The sequence below is a fragment of the Moschus berezovskii genome, chromosome 16, assembly GCF_049115385.1.
Source record: "Moschus berezovskii isolate FMDL1 chromosome 16, NW_MosBer_1.0, whole genome shotgun sequence".
Classification (NCBI taxonomy): Eukaryota; Metazoa; Chordata; class Mammalia; order Artiodactyla; family Moschidae; genus Moschus; species Moschus berezovskii.
Genome location: NC_142475.1, coordinates 68,478,543 through 68,495,333, shown reverse-complemented (window position 1 = coordinate 68,495,333; position 16,791 = coordinate 68,478,543). Strand labels below are relative to the sequence as shown.

General features: G+C 37.4%; 1 protein-coding gene across 10 annotated transcripts in view; it reads left to right on the top strand.

Annotated features, from left to right (window-relative positions):
* Positions 1-16,791, top strand: part of CSPP1 (centrosome and spindle pole associated protein 1) — a 126,708-nt gene that overhangs the window by 43,899 nt on the left and 66,018 nt on the right. For all 10 annotated transcript variants that reach the window (XR_016039260.1, XR_016039261.1, XR_016039258.1 and 7 more), the window contains 5 exons: positions 5,981-6,074; positions 7,596-7,653; positions 9,549-9,757; positions 12,105-12,226; positions 12,587-12,698. Coding sequence is in view for 5 of the 10 variants with exons in the window: in XM_055431723.2 (XP_055287698.2) it covers positions 5,981-6,074; positions 7,596-7,653; positions 9,549-9,757; positions 12,105-12,226; positions 12,587-12,698 (595 nt within the window). In the remaining 5 variants the exon portion in view is untranslated. The remainder of the gene's footprint in view (positions 1-5,980; positions 6,075-7,595; positions 7,654-9,548; positions 9,758-12,104; positions 12,227-12,586; positions 12,699-16,791) is intronic.

Genomic DNA, 16,791 nt, shown 5'->3' with positions numbered 1-16,791 from the left:
TTCAGTTCAGTTCAGTCGCTTAGTTGTGTCCGACTCTCCGGGACCCAATGAATCACCGCACGCCAGGCCTCCCTGTCCATCACCAACTCCCTGAGTTCACTCAAACTCATGTCCACAGAGTCGGTGATGCCATCCAGCCATCTCATTCTCGGTCGTCCCCTTCTTCTCCCGCCCCCAACCTTTCCCAGCATCAGAGTCTTTTCCAGTGAGTCAACTTGTCGCATGAGGTGGCCAAAGTATTGGAGTTTCAGCTTTAGCATCAGTCCTTGCAATGAACACCCAGGATCGATCTCCCTTAGAATGGACTGGTTGGATCTCCTTGCAGTACAAGGGACTCTCAAGAGTCTTCTCCAACACCACAGTTCAAAAGCATCAATTCTTCGGCCATCAGCTTTCTTCACAGTCCAACTCTCACATCCATACATGACCACGGGAAAAACCATAGCTTTGACTAGACGGACCTTTGTTGGCAAAGTAATGTCATATTATCAAGGTTGGTCATAACTTTCCTTCCAAGGAGTAAGCATCTTTTAATTTCATGGCTGCAGTCAGCATCTGCAGTGATTTTGGAGCCCAAAAAAACAAAGTCTGACACTGTTTCCACTGTTTTTCCATCTATTTCCCATGAAGTGATGGGACCAGATGCCATGATCTTTGTTTTCTGAATGTTGAGCTTCAAGCCAACCTTTTCACTCTCCTCTTTCACTTTCATCAAGAGGCTTTTGAGTTGATTTTGGAGCCCCCAAAAATAAAGTCTGACACTGTTCCCCCATCTATTTCCCGTGAAGTGATAGGACCAGATGCCATGATTTTAGTTTTCTGAATATTGAGCTTTAAGCCAACATTTTCATTCTCCTCCTTCACTTTCAAGAGGTTCTTTAGTTCTTCTTCACTTTCTGCCATGAGGGTGGTGTCATCTGCATATCTGAGGTTATTGATATTTCTCCCTGCAGTCTTGATTCCAGCTTGTGCTTCTTCCAGCCCAGCGTTCCTCATGATGTACTCTGCATATAAGTTAAATAAGCAGGGTGACTATATACAGCCTTGACGTACTCCTTTTCCTATTTGGAATCAGTCTGTTGTTCCATGTCCAGTTCTAACTGTTGCTTTCTGACCTGCATATAGATTTCTCAAGAGGCAGGTCAGGTGGTCTGGTATTCCCATCTCTTTCAGAATTTTCCACAGTTTATTGTGATCCACACAGTCACAGGCTTTAGCATAGTCAATAAAGCAGAAATAGATGTTTCTCTGGAACTCTCTTGCTTTTTCGATGATCCAGCGGATGTTGGCAATTTGATCTCTGGTTCCTCTGCCTTTTCTAAAACCAGCTTGAACATCTGGAAGTTCATGGTTCATATATTGCTGAAGCCTGGCTTGGAGAATTTTGAGCATGACTTTTCTAGCGTGTGAGATGAATGCAATGGTGCAGTAGTTTGAGCATTCTTTGGCATTGCCTTTCTTTGGGGTTGGAATGAAAACTGACCATTTGCAGTCCAGTGGCCACTTCTGAATTTTCCAAATTTGCTGGCATATTGAGTGCAGCACTTTCACAGCATCATCTTTCAGGATTTGAAATAGCTCAACTGGAATTCCATCACCTCCACTAGCTTTGTTCGTGGTGATGTTTCCTAAGGCACATTTGACTTCACATTCCAGGATGTCTGGCTCTAGGTGAGTGATCACACCATTGTGATTATCTGGGTCATGAAGCTCTTTTCTGTACAGTTCTCCTGTGTATTCTTGCCACCTCTTAATATCTTCTGCTTCTGTTAGGTCCATACCATTTCTGTCTTTTATTGAGCCCATCTTTGCATGAAATGGTCCCTTGGTATCTCTAATTTTCTTGAAGAGATCTCTAGTCTTTCCCATTCGGTTGTTTTCCTCTATTTCTTTGCATTGATTTCTGAGGAAGGCTTTCTTATCTCTCCTTGCTATTCTTTGGAACTCTGCATTCAGATGCTTATATCTTTCCTTTTCTCCTTTGCTTTTTCACTTCTCTTTTCACAGCTGTTTGTAAGGCCTCCTCAGACAGCCATTTTGCTTTTTTGCATTTCTGTTTCACGGGGATGGTCTTGATCCCTGTCTCCTATACAGTGTTATGAACCTGTCATACCTGAATGGTCTAGTGGTTTTCTCCACTTTCTTCAATTTCAGTCTGAATTTGGCAATAAGGAGTTCATGATCTGAGCCATAGTCAGCTCCCGGTCTTGTTTTTTCTGAGTGTATAGAGCTTCTCCATCTCTGTCTGCAAAGAATATAATCAGTCCGATTTTGGTGTTGACCATCTGGGGATGTCCATGTGTAGAGTCTTCTCTTGTGTTGTTGGAAGAGGGTGTTTGCTATGACCAGTGTGTTCTCTTGGCAGAACTCTATTAGCCTTTGCCCTGCTTCATTCCGTACCCTAAGGCCAAATTTGCCTGTTATTCCAGGTTTTTCTTGACTTGCTGCTTTTCCTTTCCAGTCCCCTGTAATGAAAAGAACATCTGTTTTTGGGTGTTAGTTCTAGAAGGTCTTGTAGGTCTTCATAGAACTGTTCAATTTCAGCTTCTTTAGCGTTACTGGTTGGGTCATAGACTTGGATTACCATGATATTGAATGGTTTGCCTTGGAAAGGAACAGAGATCATTCTATTGTTTTTGAGATTGCATCCAAGTACTGCATTTAGGACTCTTTTGTTGACCATGATGGCTACTCCATTTCTTCTAAGGGATTCCTGCCTACAGTAGTAGATATAATGGTCATCTGACTTAAATTCGCCCCTTCCAGTCCATTTTGGTTCGCTGTTTCCTAGAGTCTTTCTTAGTGTTCTGCTTCTCCCCAGAGTGGTAGCCAAACTTTCCTTTGTGTTTGTGAGGGTCTTCTGTGTAAGAATTTCCTGCACCTCCCCTAGCAGTAGCAGACCTTTGCTTTGTGTGAGGGCAGCACTCTGGGTCCAAAGGTTTTCTGTCCTTCAACCAATAGATTTCTGTATATGAAAGAAGAGTCTGGAATGTGGCAATGGGCAATGGTTGGTTGGTTGGTTGGTTTTGCCTCAGAATGCTATCTTCCAGGTGTCTTGTGTTGCCCCATCTCCAGCCTCTCATGAGCGTCAGGTAAAGGCAGCAAGTGAGTGCAGATTCCCCTTGTGTCTGGGGCTTTCAGAGAAGCTACACTGCTCCTCCAACCCCACAGAAACCTTTAAGAATTCATTAGTATTTCAGTTATTTTCTTTTTACCTACTTTTAAAGTGAACGTATTAGTCACTCTGTCATTTCTGACTCTTTGCTACCCTGTGGACTGTAGCCTGCCAGGCTTCTCTGTCCATGGAATTCTCCAGGCAGGAATACTGGTGTGGGTTGCCATTCCCTTCTCCAGGGGAGTTTCCTACCCAGGGACCAAACCCAGGTGTCCTGCATTGTAAGTAGATTCCTTACTGTTAAGGCCGCTGCCCATTTCTCCATACTCTGGTAAAGGTAAAACACTTGTCTTGTCCCATCTTTCTATGAATTGGTTTTTATACTCTTGAAATTCATTTTACCTGGTTGCTTATAACCTCAGCTCTCTGACGGGCTTTTTAAAAGTTACAGTTTTGTAGATGAGCTTTTTCCTAGTGTAGGGTATGAACAATGTTCTCTTGTGGCTTTCTACTTTCTAAGCAGAAGTAGGACTCCCTATTTGGTTCTTTATAATAGTTTCATTTTATCCTTATTATAGTACTATTTTCACTTAAATATTTGGGCATAGTTTTGGTAGCTGTTTTAACATCTTTTTTCATTGTTCCATCATCTCTGTTTTTGTTTTTTTTTCCAACTGATTAACTTTTCTAATGGTTATGGGTCACTGTATTGCTTTTCTATTGTTGCATTACAGATTAGCAAGATTTAGTGGCTCAAAATGTCACACATCTGAGTTTCTGTGCAGCATGAATTTTATTGGATTCTCTGCTCAGGATCTTTTAAGGTGTCAGCCAGGCTGTTTTTCATCTGGGGCCTTATAGGGAAAGAAGCGCATTCAGATTTTTGACTCAGTTCATTTTCTTGTGCCTGCATTACTAAGGGCCTTGGTTTCTTAACTGTGTATCTGCTAGACACTGTCCTCAGTTCCTGGAGGCCATCTGCTGTTTCTTGGCACATGGACTTTTCCACCAAGACTGCTCATTTTATCATGCCACCAAGGAGAATCTCTGAACTCAGTGAGAAAGAACTTCTGTCTGCTTATGTCAGACCTACCCAACATCATCTCCCTTTTAATTGGTTCAAAGTTGATTTGGTGCCTTAATTAAATACATCTGCAAATTCCTTTCACCTTTGCCATATTCATTGGCTGGAAGCAAGTCATTGGTCCTGCCACACTCAGGGAAAGGTTTATACAGGAAGTTCGCGCTAGACGACAGAGAAAGAATGTAGATATGTCTGAGAACTTTGTCTGCCACATTGATGTTTTTCTGTTACCTAAGGACCAGTCTCTCTGAGGCCTTATTTTAAACTCAGCTGGAATATCTAAAGCAGCCTTCCCTCGAGGAAGATTGCTCAGCCTTCTTGCTTGCTCCTCTTCCCTGAATACTCTTAAAGGATCACTAAGAACTCCAGTCTAGCTGACTGGAGCTTAAATTTCTCCCCACTTCATTGGAGGAGGTCTGTGAATTCAGTTTATGGGTTCTCCATAATTTTTGCCCAGCCTAGTAGAATTTCACTCTGCATACACTGACTAGTTCACAGTAAAGTTCAGAGGAACCCCTTTACAGATTTCCAAAGCCCTTTTACGCTTCTTTTTGAATCTTTGGCTGAAACTTCTAGTCACTTTAGCTTTCCTAAATTTTGACCTTTATTTGCTCAATTTAACTGTTTCGCATGTTAAATTTTTTCCCTCCTTATACCTGTGAAGATTGCATGCAGGCAGAAACGGAGGGTACTTGAAAGGTGTTCACATTTATTTACCTTCTCTCAGGTATTACACTTGTGTGTCCAGTGTCTGAAAAACAGTTATTTCATATATTTTGCCTATTTTTATTATTATTTTTTTTAATGGAAGGAGGCTGAGTTTTGTGCTTGTTAATTCCATCATGATCAGAAGCAGAATGGACATATCTACTTTGATTGTAAACCATTATTATTAACCCTAACATAATTTATGTTACCTTATTGGAGCTTCAGTGTTGCTGACATCTGTGTTTAATGGACAAAAGGAAACTAATAATTAAGGTAGTAGAGAAGTTTCTGGTTCAGTTGCATTTTTGATATCCTGTGATTTGTGTAGTTTTCCAGATTTTGCATGACTGGATTTTCATGTAAGTGATACCAGAGTAAAAGGTTTACATATTTTTTTTCTGTAGAATTGAAATAACCATTGAAATTTTTTGAGCACGGTGTCATCATGATTAGTGTTGTATTTTAGGACAGTTAATCGTACATAAGTGTGCTCGATGTATTAGAATAGGGAGGGAAGAAGTTCTGGAGTCAAGTTGAAAGGTTATTGCTGCAATTCAGGTAAAATGTAGAGTTCCTATCCAAGGTTGATGGCCATTACAGTAGAGAAGAGGGGCCTCACATGAAATAAATAAGAAAGGATGAGATAGCAAAGTTATAGTGCGATTTTGAGGCTTGATTATTAGGCCCCTAACAGAAAACAAAGGGGCAGTTGCTTTTGTGATGTCCATTTGGAACATACTTGTTAAATTTAAGGGGCTTGTGGGAAATATTAGTGGAGATAGTATCCTGATTTTTGGAAAGTGGGAATAGAAACTATTCTCTTATTTAAGGTTTTTGACTAATGTAGAATTTTGGGAAGGATTAATGTGCCTTGTGTTTGACACATAGTAGTTATTCATAAATTATTAAACTAAAATTGAATAGGTAATGATACATATGATTTTACCTTCTATATTTGCTGCATATGTAATAATTATACTCATATAATTACAATGGAAATTAAAAAATTGGACTTTGCAGTTACATGTGTTACTTCAGAGTTAAAACTGCTTTTTTTTTTAACCATTTTCTAGGGGGTGAAGATCGAGAACTTATTCAGAGAAGGAAAGAGAAATACAGACAAGAACTATTGGAACAAATGGCTGAACAACAGAGGAACAAGAGACGGTAATGAAAGGTTTGCATTTAACAAAGATGTTTTGAATTTAAATATGTTTGTTTAAAATGACATGGTAGAAACTGTTACATGGTAAAGTAAGGGAATATTTTTCCTAATACAATTCTGTGTTTGTAAATCATTCTGTTTCAGTCTCCACATTGTAAATCAGCCAGGGTAATAAAACAGATACTTTGAGGGTGATCATTTTCTTTGTCACAGGTAACAAAAGAGACTGTGTGTTCATTGTGTAATAGGCCTTGTACATACTCTCATTCATTCTTCAATTTTAGGAGAGCATTTAATGTTATCTACATACCCACTGTATTATCCCATATATAGTTCAGTTCAGTTCAGTTCAGTCTCTCAGTCGTGTCCGACTCTACGTGACCCCATGAATCACAGCACGCCAGGCCTCCCTATCCATCACCAACTCCCTGAGTTCACTCAAACTCATGTCCACAGAGTCGGTGATGCCATCCAGCCATCTCATTCTCAGTCGTCCCCTTCTCTTCCCGCCCCCAACCTTTCCCAGCATCAGAGTCTTTTCCAGTGAGTCAACTCGCCGCATGAGGTGGCCAAAGTATTGCAGTTTCAGCTTTAGCATCAGTCCTTGCAATGAACACCCAGGATCGATCTCCCTTAGAATGGACTGGTTGGATCTCCTTGCGGTACAAGGGACTCTCAAGAGTCTTCTCCAACATCACAGTTCAAAAACATCAATTCTTCGGCGATCAGCTTTCTTCACAGTCCAACTCTCACATCCATACATGACCACGGGAAAAACCATAGCGTTGACTAGACGGACCTTTGTTGGCAAAGTAATGTCTCTGCTTTTTAAGTAGCAAGTATAAAAGTGTTTTGTCTTTTATCAATGAAATGGTAAGCACACATGTATGTACATGCCATATAAAAATAATCGTGAGAGATCCACAGATGTTTATACTGTATACAACTCTCAGAGTTTGTAATCATTCATGTAGAAAGACCTCTGAAATAATAATTCCAGTTTAAAATTAGGGATAGATATTTTGGTTCTAGAGAATTTGAGACCTGTCACCTTTTAGTTTTGCCTTTTTCTTAGAGGAAGCCATATATATACCATATATAAGATCATTTTCTTGAACACTTACTGGAGAGTATCATGTTAATTTTTAATTTTTTTATCCTCCCTTTTGTGAACTGAAGATATAATGTACCTTAAAAGAAGTTTTTATTTGTTTTACTAAGTAAAGACTTTGTTTTACTTCTTTATTCTATGTAAATTGCTTAGACTTTGAAGTATCCCAGGCACTGGTTCAGAGATATTTATTCCAAGTCAGTTTGCATGTGACTGCTTGTTTACTTTGCACCAAATCAAAAAATTTAGTTTTCAGAATTATTTAAGGTTTTATTGTTAATTAAAGACATTATTTACTATTTATTTTTGGAGATGTCATTGCATGGACTTTGTAAGTTTGTTTCAATAATGATTATGATTTTGATACTGTTTATTATAACCTTGTAACATATAAAACTTTAATTTTGTTTAGAGAAAAAGATTTGGATCTCAGGGTTGCAGCTTCTGGAGCACAAGACCCTGAGAAATCGGTAAGAGTTCTTGCCATCTTTTAATGTTTAATCTTTCATTCAAATAAGGCTCAAATGTAGTGGCAGGTAGAGACAGAGCATATTGGGGAAAATGTAAGAGTAGACAAGTTTGAATAGTAATAAACTAAATTCAGTAGTCCTAACTCTTGTTTGCTTCTCTAAGATAATTTTTCCCTTTTCATATATGTATTTCTAAAGTTTCTTATAAATTAGTCCTTTCACTTTATTTTCATGCACTATTTTAGTTTAATATACAATGAATGTTAATCTTCATTGTATTTTGATAATGTTTCTTGTATTAGAGGGTTTTTCAGAGAAATTGAAATCTTTAAGTTTAGTCTTTAAGCATTTTAGTAATTTTTACTTAGTGTAAATTTAGAGGTAATAACCATATATGACTTTAATTTTTTAATTTTCATAATTGGAATGAATTATACACATCATTGCAGTTGAGTAAGGAGAAGGTAATAATTTATTACTCTTCTCAAAAGCTCCTTTTTTTTTTTTATTTTAGTTGGATGTGTAGAATTTATTTGCTAGGGCAAGTTTTAGTTTCATCTCTGAGAAACTTTAATTTCTTTAAAAATTGCATTAAAAAGTTTGTTCTTAAAAAATACAGCAATTGAAAATAGCTCTGTTGTAGGCAACTTTTATCTTACTTTTTCTTATGCTAAATATAACCTGTGGATTCTTCATTTTAAAAAGCTTGATACTGCACCAGTATCACTCCTAGTGTGCTTTTTGACTTCTCATAGAGTAAAACTTTAAGATTAATCTGAGAAATCATTCTTGAGAAATTAAAAATGCTAGGAAAAAAGAGTAAATTCCAAAACTGAATATATTTTCCTCTGTCAATAAATACGTTCCAAATAGTTTTGACAGTCAAGAATTTCCTTCTAGAATCTTAAACTTTTTAATGTAATGTGGTGGCATGTTAAACCTCGCATTTATAATTACCTTTGTGTTTGATGGATCTTCTTATTTATATTTAAACAACTTTTAGAGTGTCAAGTTGCTTTTTATGAGAATAAATAAAAATGTTACATGTAATAGTTATTTAGACCATCACTTTTGGGTTTATATTTGATTTTCACATCTTAGAAAAGGGCACTTAAATGATGTTCTGGAGCAGAGGTTAGCAAACTATAACCTGTGGCCAAATCTATTTGCTGCCTGTTTTTGTAAAGTTTTATTGCATCACACCCTTCTCACTAATTTGCTTATATATCGTTTTGGTCTACTTTTAGAAGTTACCAAGAGATCACATGGCTTGCAAAGTCTGATATATTTACTAACTGGATCTTCACAGAAAACGTTTGCTCACTCTGCTCTAGAGAAACTTTAATGTTAGAATACTTTGATGACAATTGAAAGTAGTGAAGCAGCATAGTGTTGTAGTATAATAGAGTTTCATATTTAGAATTAATATCTGGCTCTAGGCTTTGGTTATTTATTAATGGTGAAACCTTAGGTGATTTGTGTACTTTCATGGAGACTCAGTTACTCATTTTATAAAATAAGAATTGGATCTTAAAAATCTCTTATAGCTGCAGCATTTGGCTGTGTGTGTTCAAAATCATGTCTTATTCTTTGTGACCCTATGGACTATAGCCCTCCAGGCTCCTCTGTCCATGGGATTCTCCAGGCAAGAATACTGGAGTGGGTTGCCATTTTCTCCAGGGGCTCTTCCAAACCCTAGGATCAAACCCAGGTCTCCTGCATTGGCAGGCAGATTCTTTACCACTGGCCACCTGGGAAATCCCAAATTTTTCTGTCTCTGCTCTGTGTCTAACTTAAGTGCCTGCTGGCAGTCTGGGATGGAGGGTCTTTTGCGATGTCTTCCACCTTTAAATTTATGATTACATGTGACACACAGATTTTTCTCTTTATTTTAGCCTGATAGACTAAAGCAGTTTAGTGTGGCACCAAGACACTTTGAAGAGACGATACCACCTGAGAGACCCAGAGTAGCTTTCCAGACACCTCTCTCTCCTCTGTCTGCCCCGTCTGTCCCATCTATCCCATCAGTTTACTCCATCCCATCTCAGAATGAAGATGTGCACAGTGGACTCAGCAGCACTCTTGGTGACATGGTGCCTCCCAGGTGCTTGTTTAAAATGTTTTGTGTTTGGGAATTAGGTAAGGTATCATTATATTTTATATTTAGAAGTAGTTGCTGAAGCAGATGATGGTATCCTTCAGAGATTTTCGTACAATTAATGGATTTTGTCAAATAATTTCTGTTGAAATGTGTTTTCATTGTTGATCTTTGCTCTGTTAAAAAACAAGGGAAATTCTTATAACGTTCTTTTATTGTTTAAAGATGCTTCAGTATTTTTAAAATGTATAACTAAATACATTTAGTCTTTAGTTTTAGGTCATATTTTGGAATGTCTATTTTTAATATCTTTTAACATATAAAACCTGGACATTTTCAATTTTGTAATTTCCACTTGGCAAACATTGAATACTTCCTTCAGTTAATGCAGAAAAAGTTTCTAATGTGACTGTTATATATATATTACTTTAGTTTTTATTTTCAACTCTTTTCAGTGTGATTACTTACAGGCTGTGCAACTCAAGTATCTGAAATAAAGTGTTGAGATTATAAAACCTATAATTTAGGTATTAGGGTAAAGATTTGATGTCATCGGTAAAAGGCATCATACTATATTGGACTAAACGTAAAGAAAATCTTATTAATATTGGTATTTTCTGGTCTATACTTTCTTCTCTCAGTAGGATTTTTGCTTATTTTTTGTTCACTACTAATGTATTAATTGATGGATTGCATTTAATTAGGTGTTTTCCTTTTTAACATTGATATTTTCTGGGCTATTCATTCCTTCAGTAAGACTTGGTATCATCTTTTATTTACAGCTAACAAATTGTCTGACCATGTTTACTGTATTTATCAGATGTTTGGTTCGTTTCATCTGATGGCTTCCTGACTCAAAAGGCTAGGTGGAATTGAAATTACAGAGCATGGTATGATGATATCAGCGTTGACTGAGGGATTAAAATGGCTGCTTCACTGCCTGGAGTTGGGGAAACCATACTTTTTATTGAACTTCAGTTTTCTCACTTGTGAAAGTAGAATAGTAACATACATATGTGTGTGTGAGTGTGTGTATATGTTTTTTAATCTACAGTTAGAGGATTGTTATGAGGATTAAATCTTGTATAAATCTAAAAATTTAAGCTTAAATGATACTGAAAGTTTCCTTTTATAGTAATTTTTCAGCTGTTTTGTTGATGTATCTACAGAGTGAGGATAGTAAAGATTAGACACATAAATGCTTAGTAAATATGAAGAGTGTTCATGACTGAAGAGAACTTTAATGTCTTCTCAGCTCTTCAGAATTAATTTGAAGTATACGAAGGAGAACCTAAGATACACACTCAAATGTGAAGATATTCTGGGATGCCTCCTTTCTCTTTCTGTTCATCTAAAGGAATCTGCTTTTTATCTTTTAACAAATGGAAAATATTGCCTTGGTGGAAATACAGAGATACTTCTTAATCATTAATGAAGTGCATTTTCAGAAGTTTTAACTTTATGAAGTGCTGAAAATTAAGTCAAACATTTACTGTTGATATTTAAGTAGTTTCTTTTTCACATTATAGTTTAATTCCTTTGAAAGAGCGATACATTTTTAGAGTTAAAAAAAAAATACAACTTTCTCTCAGTCACATGGAATCACTTGTAATCCCATTCTGTACTTCTTGTTGTATCCTCCTTCTCTGTGATTCATTCTGGCAGCGTGGCTGAAGCATTGCCTTTCCTGGAAACCCTTCCTTATACTTCCTCCTCTTCTCTATGTGATCTAAATGTTCCTGTGCTTTTAACACCCCATGTCTCCTTGTATTGCTTCATCTGCTCTGTGCTATGTGCTGTGCTAAGGTGCTTCAATCGTGTCCAAATCTTTGTGACCCCATGGACTGTAGCCCACTAGACTTCTCTGTCCATGAGATTCTCCAGGCAGGAATACTGGAGTCGGTTGCCAGGCCCTCCTGGAGGAGGAGGTAGGACCTTTCCTACCTAGGGATTGGACTTGTGTCTCATAATGTCTCCTGCATTGGCAGGTGGGGTGTTTTTTGTTTTTTCTTACCATTAGTGCCACCTGGGAAACTGCTTCATTTGCTATACTCTGCTATAATGGCTGTTTTATTTCTGTATTATTTCTGAGGGACAGAGACCATATTTGTTTAATACTGGCAGATGGTGACAAATTAGATACTCACTGAGTAACTGTGGTACCTTAAATTCTGAAATTTTATATTTTTTGCTTTTTTAACTATAATTTTTGATAATTGAAGCAAGATGGTGACTTTTCCTAAAGTAGCAATAGATTTTCAGTAAGATTTTTGTAAAAGAATAATATCTTGATTTTTTTTTTAAAAGTTGAAATGAAATATGAGAAGAATTTCCCAATTTTCTGTTGGTACAGAGTTGCACCTCTGCCTCCACCTCCCATGCTGCCCCCTTTGGCTTCGAACTGCCGAACTCCTTATGATGACATGTACTATTTCTATGGGGCCAGGAATACTTTGGATCCTGGTCTTGCTTATTGTAAGTTATCTGTGGGGTAAACATTATTGTCCATCAGTTCAGTCAGGAAAATTGGTTTCTGTGCAAGTAAAACTGTATCAATGAGAAAAAACACAGCTTTACTTAATTCCAATATTATATATTTATTGATTTAGTAAATGCTCTACTTTAAAACTCAGTTATAATTTGTAGTTATTTCCTTTTTATCTAGATTTAAGAAATAACTATTTCATGTTTTCTTGCATTATTCTTTGCTAACTCTTAACTCAGAAGAAAAGGTGGGTTTTTTTCCTTAGGTAGCATTTTCAGTATGTGACTTTTCCTTTAGGGATAAAGTGTTATTAAGTGAGTACTCTGACACAAATGTGTTTGTTTTTTTAGATGGTTCAGGGATGATGGGAGTACAGCCTGCACCTGCTGCTTATGTTACAGCTCCTGTCACCCACCAGCCAGCACAGCCTATCATCACCCATCAGCCAGTACAGCCTATTGTGTAAGTAGTTAAAATAATACTTTGTTTCAAGATTAATTTGTCTTCCATTGAACCTGTATTATTCAGTGTACTCTTTTTTCTTCAGAACAGATATAACTTATTTTAATTTCCAGTTATTACATAACCAGTGAACAATGCTAGAAAAGATTGAGGGCAGGGGGCCACACAGGATGAAATGGTTGGATGGCATCACCCACTCAGTGGACATGAATTTGAAGAAACTGAGAGAGGTAGTGAAGGACAGGGAAGCCTGGCGTGCTGTAGTTCATGGGGTTTCAAAGAGTGAGACACAACTTAGTGATTGAATAACAGTAATGTTATGTGTAGTGCTTTTAAGTCAGTGTTTCATAATTCATAGAAAGCACATTTAAAAAATTAAGAATAACCTCTCTTTCTTTATTAAAGTCATTTGTATGTCTTATTGATAAATAAGAGTACAAACAAATGTGTAAAAAACTGAAATCACCTAAAATCTCATTCATCCAGAGATAGATATATCTAAATATGTATTGAGGAACCCATTTTATGTACAAATACAACCACAAAAATATATACAGAACATACTATAGCATCATTTTTTTTTAAATGATCTTTTTATTTAGAGGTAAGCATAGATTCCTATGGTGAAATTATAAGAAGCAATATAGAGCCATCTTGTGTACCCTTTAGTTTCTTTCAGCATTTTCAATATTCAGTTGCTAATATTTCCAAAACTTGTTCAGTATCACTCAGATATTTAACACTGGATACAGTCAAGATACACTCCCATCATTGCAGGGATTCCTGAAGATGCCCTCTTATAGCCAGACATAGTTCTGTCCTACCCCTATTAGCCACTGGCAATAACTGATCTATTTTCTATTTCTGTAATACATCAAGCATGTTTTATAAGTGGATTTATATAATATATAACCTTTGGGGGTGACTTCTTAGAGTCAGCGTAACTGTCTGGAGATTCATCCAGGTTTTTGCATTTGTAAATAGTTAACATTTGTTTTAACTGTTAGTAGCATTCAGTGGTGGGGATGTACCACAGTTTAACCGTTCACTTATTAAAGATCATCTAAGTTATTATGAATAGAGCTGCTGTAGACATTCTTGTACAGGATCCTTTTTTTTGTAAACACAGTCTTTATTTCTTTAGGATATTGCCTAGGAGTGTTTGTTATTGTTGGGTTGTGTGGTAGTTACAAGCCTACTTTTGTAAGAAACTGCCAGACAGTTTTCAGAGAGACTGTACTATTTCCTTTTGTATCAGCAATGTATTAAAAACCTGGTTTCTTCATATCTTCCCCAGTATTTGGCATGTGACTTGTATTTAGGCCATTCTGATAGGTATATAGTGATTGGGGTTTTAATGTAGTTTCCTAATAATGATAATGTTGAACATCTTTTCATGTGTTTATTTACTATCTATAAATCTTTGGTGAAACATCTGTTGATGTGCCTCAGATGGTAAAGAATCTGCCTGCAATGTAGGAGACCCAGGTTCAATCCCTGGGTTGGGAAGATCCCTTGGAGAAGGGAATGACAATGCACTCTAGTATTCTTGCTGGAGAATCCCATGGACAGGGGAGCCTGGTGGGCTACAGTCCACGGGGTTGCAAAGAGTTGACATGACTGAGTGACTCAGACTTTCACTTTTCACTTTTTACTTTCTGTTGAGGTCTTTTACACATTTTCCAGTTGGAGTGGTTTTGCTTTTTTTAAATACTGAGTTTTTAAGAGTTCTTCATACATCCTAAATATTAGTTCTTTGCCAGATATGCGGTTTGCAAATATTTTCTCTCAGTCTAAAGTTTGTCTTTTCATCCTTTTAGTAGGGTACTTGTAAATTTTAAAGAAGTCCAGTTGATCAGCTTTTTTTCTGGGGATCATGCTTTCAGTATCAGATCTCTAGGTACTTGTTTCCTAGACCTGGATCCAAAAGATTTTCTACTGTTTTATTTTCCCTGAAAGTTTTTATAGTTTGACATTTAACTTCATAATCCATTTTGAGCTATTTTTTGGGTAAGGTGTTAGATTTAGGTCAGAGTACCCATTCCCTGCCATGTGAATGTGCAGTAGCTCCCAGAACCATTGGTTGACAAGATCATTTTTCCTGGAAATTGGTTTTACGCATTTGTCAAAAATAGCTGGGCATGTTTGTGTGAGTCTCTGGGATTATTCTCTTCCATTGTTCTATGTGTCTGTCCTTGTGTTGGTGTCACTTGATAATTGTAGCTCTGTGGAAGTTAGGAAACTGAGAAGTATGAGTTCTTCAAATTGTTTTTTTCCCCCAAGATTCTTGTTTTGACTCTTCCAGATCCTTTGTATTTCCATGTTAATCTTACTTGGGATGAGCTGATCAGTTTGAGATTTTAATATAGAGTATATAAACTCCGTAAATCTGTTTAGTGTTGAGTTCAGTCACTCAGTCGTGTCCGACTCTTTGCGACCCCATGGACTACAGCAAGCCAGGCCTCCCTGTCCATCAACAACTCCCGGAGTTTACTCAAACTCATGTCCATTTGAGTCGGTGATGCCATCCAACCATCTCAGCCTCTGTCATCCCTTTCTCCCGCCTTCAATCTTTCCCAGCATCAGGGTCTTTTCAAATGCGTCAGTTCTTCACATCAGATGGCCAAAGTATTGGAGTTTCAGCTTCAGAATCAGTCCCTCCAATGAATATTCAGGACTGATCTCCTTTAGGATGGACTGATTGGATCTCCTTGCTGTCCAAGGGACTCTCAAGAGTCTTCTTCAACACCACAGTTCAAAAGCATCAATTCTTCTGTGCTCAGCTTTCTTTATAGTCCAACTCGCACATCCATACATGACCACTGGAAAAACCACAGCTTTGACTAGATGGACCTTTGTTGGCAAAGTAATGTCTCTGCTTTTAAATATGCTGTCTAGGTTGGTCATAACTTTTCTTCCAAGGGGCAAGCGTCTTTTAATTTCATGGCTGCAGTCATCATCTGCATTGATATTGGAGCCCAAGAAAATAAAGTCTCTCACTGTTTCCATTATTTCTCCATCTATTTGCCATGAAGTGATGGGACCAGATGCTGTGATCTTAGTTTTCTGAATGTTGAGCTTTAAGCCAACTTTTTTACTCTCCTCTTTCACTTTCATCAAGAGGCTCTTTAGTTCTTCACTTTCTGCCATAAGGGTGGTGTCATCTGCATATCTGAGGTTATTGGTATTTCTCCCAGTAATCGTGATTCCAGCTTGTGCTTCTTCCAACTCAGCATTTCTCATGATGTACTCTGCATATAAGTTAAATAAGCACAGTGACAATATACGGCCTTGACGTACTCCTTTTCCTATTTAGAACCAGTGTGTTGTTCCATGACCAGTTCTAACTGTTGCTTCCTGACCTGCATATAGGTTTCTCAAGAGGCAGGTCAGGAGGTCTGGTATTCCCATCTCTTTCAGAATTTTCTACAGTTTGTGGTATTCCACACAGTCAAAAGGCTTTGACATAGTTAATAAAGCAAAAATAGATGTTTTTCTGGAATTCTCTCTCTCTTTTTTTTTTTTTTTTTATGATCCAGAGGATGTTGGCAATTTGATCTGGTTCTTCTTCCTTTTTCTAAATCCAGCTTGAACATCTGGAAGTTCATGGTTCACGTACTGTTGAAGTCTGGCTTGGAGAATTTTGAGCATTACTTTACTAGCTTGTGAGATGAGTACAATTGTGCAGTAGTTTGAGCATTCTTTAGCATTGCCTTTCTTTGGGATTGGAATGAAAACCGACCTTTTCCAGTCCTGCAGCCACTGCTGAGTTTTCCAAACTTGCTGGCATATGGAGTGCAGCACTTTCACAGCATTATCTTTCAGGATTTGAAATAGCTCAACTGGAATTCCATCACCTCCACTAGCTTTGTTTGCAGTGATGCTTCCTAAGGCCCACTTGACTTCACATTCCAGATGTCTGGCACTAGGTGAGTGATCACACCATCATGATTATCTTGGTCATGAAGATCTTTTTTGTTCAGTTCTCCTGTGTATTCTTGCCACCTCTTCTTAATATCTTCTGCTTCTGTTCAGTCCATACCATTTCTGTCCTTTATTGAGCCCATCTTTGCATGAAATATTCCCTTGGTAT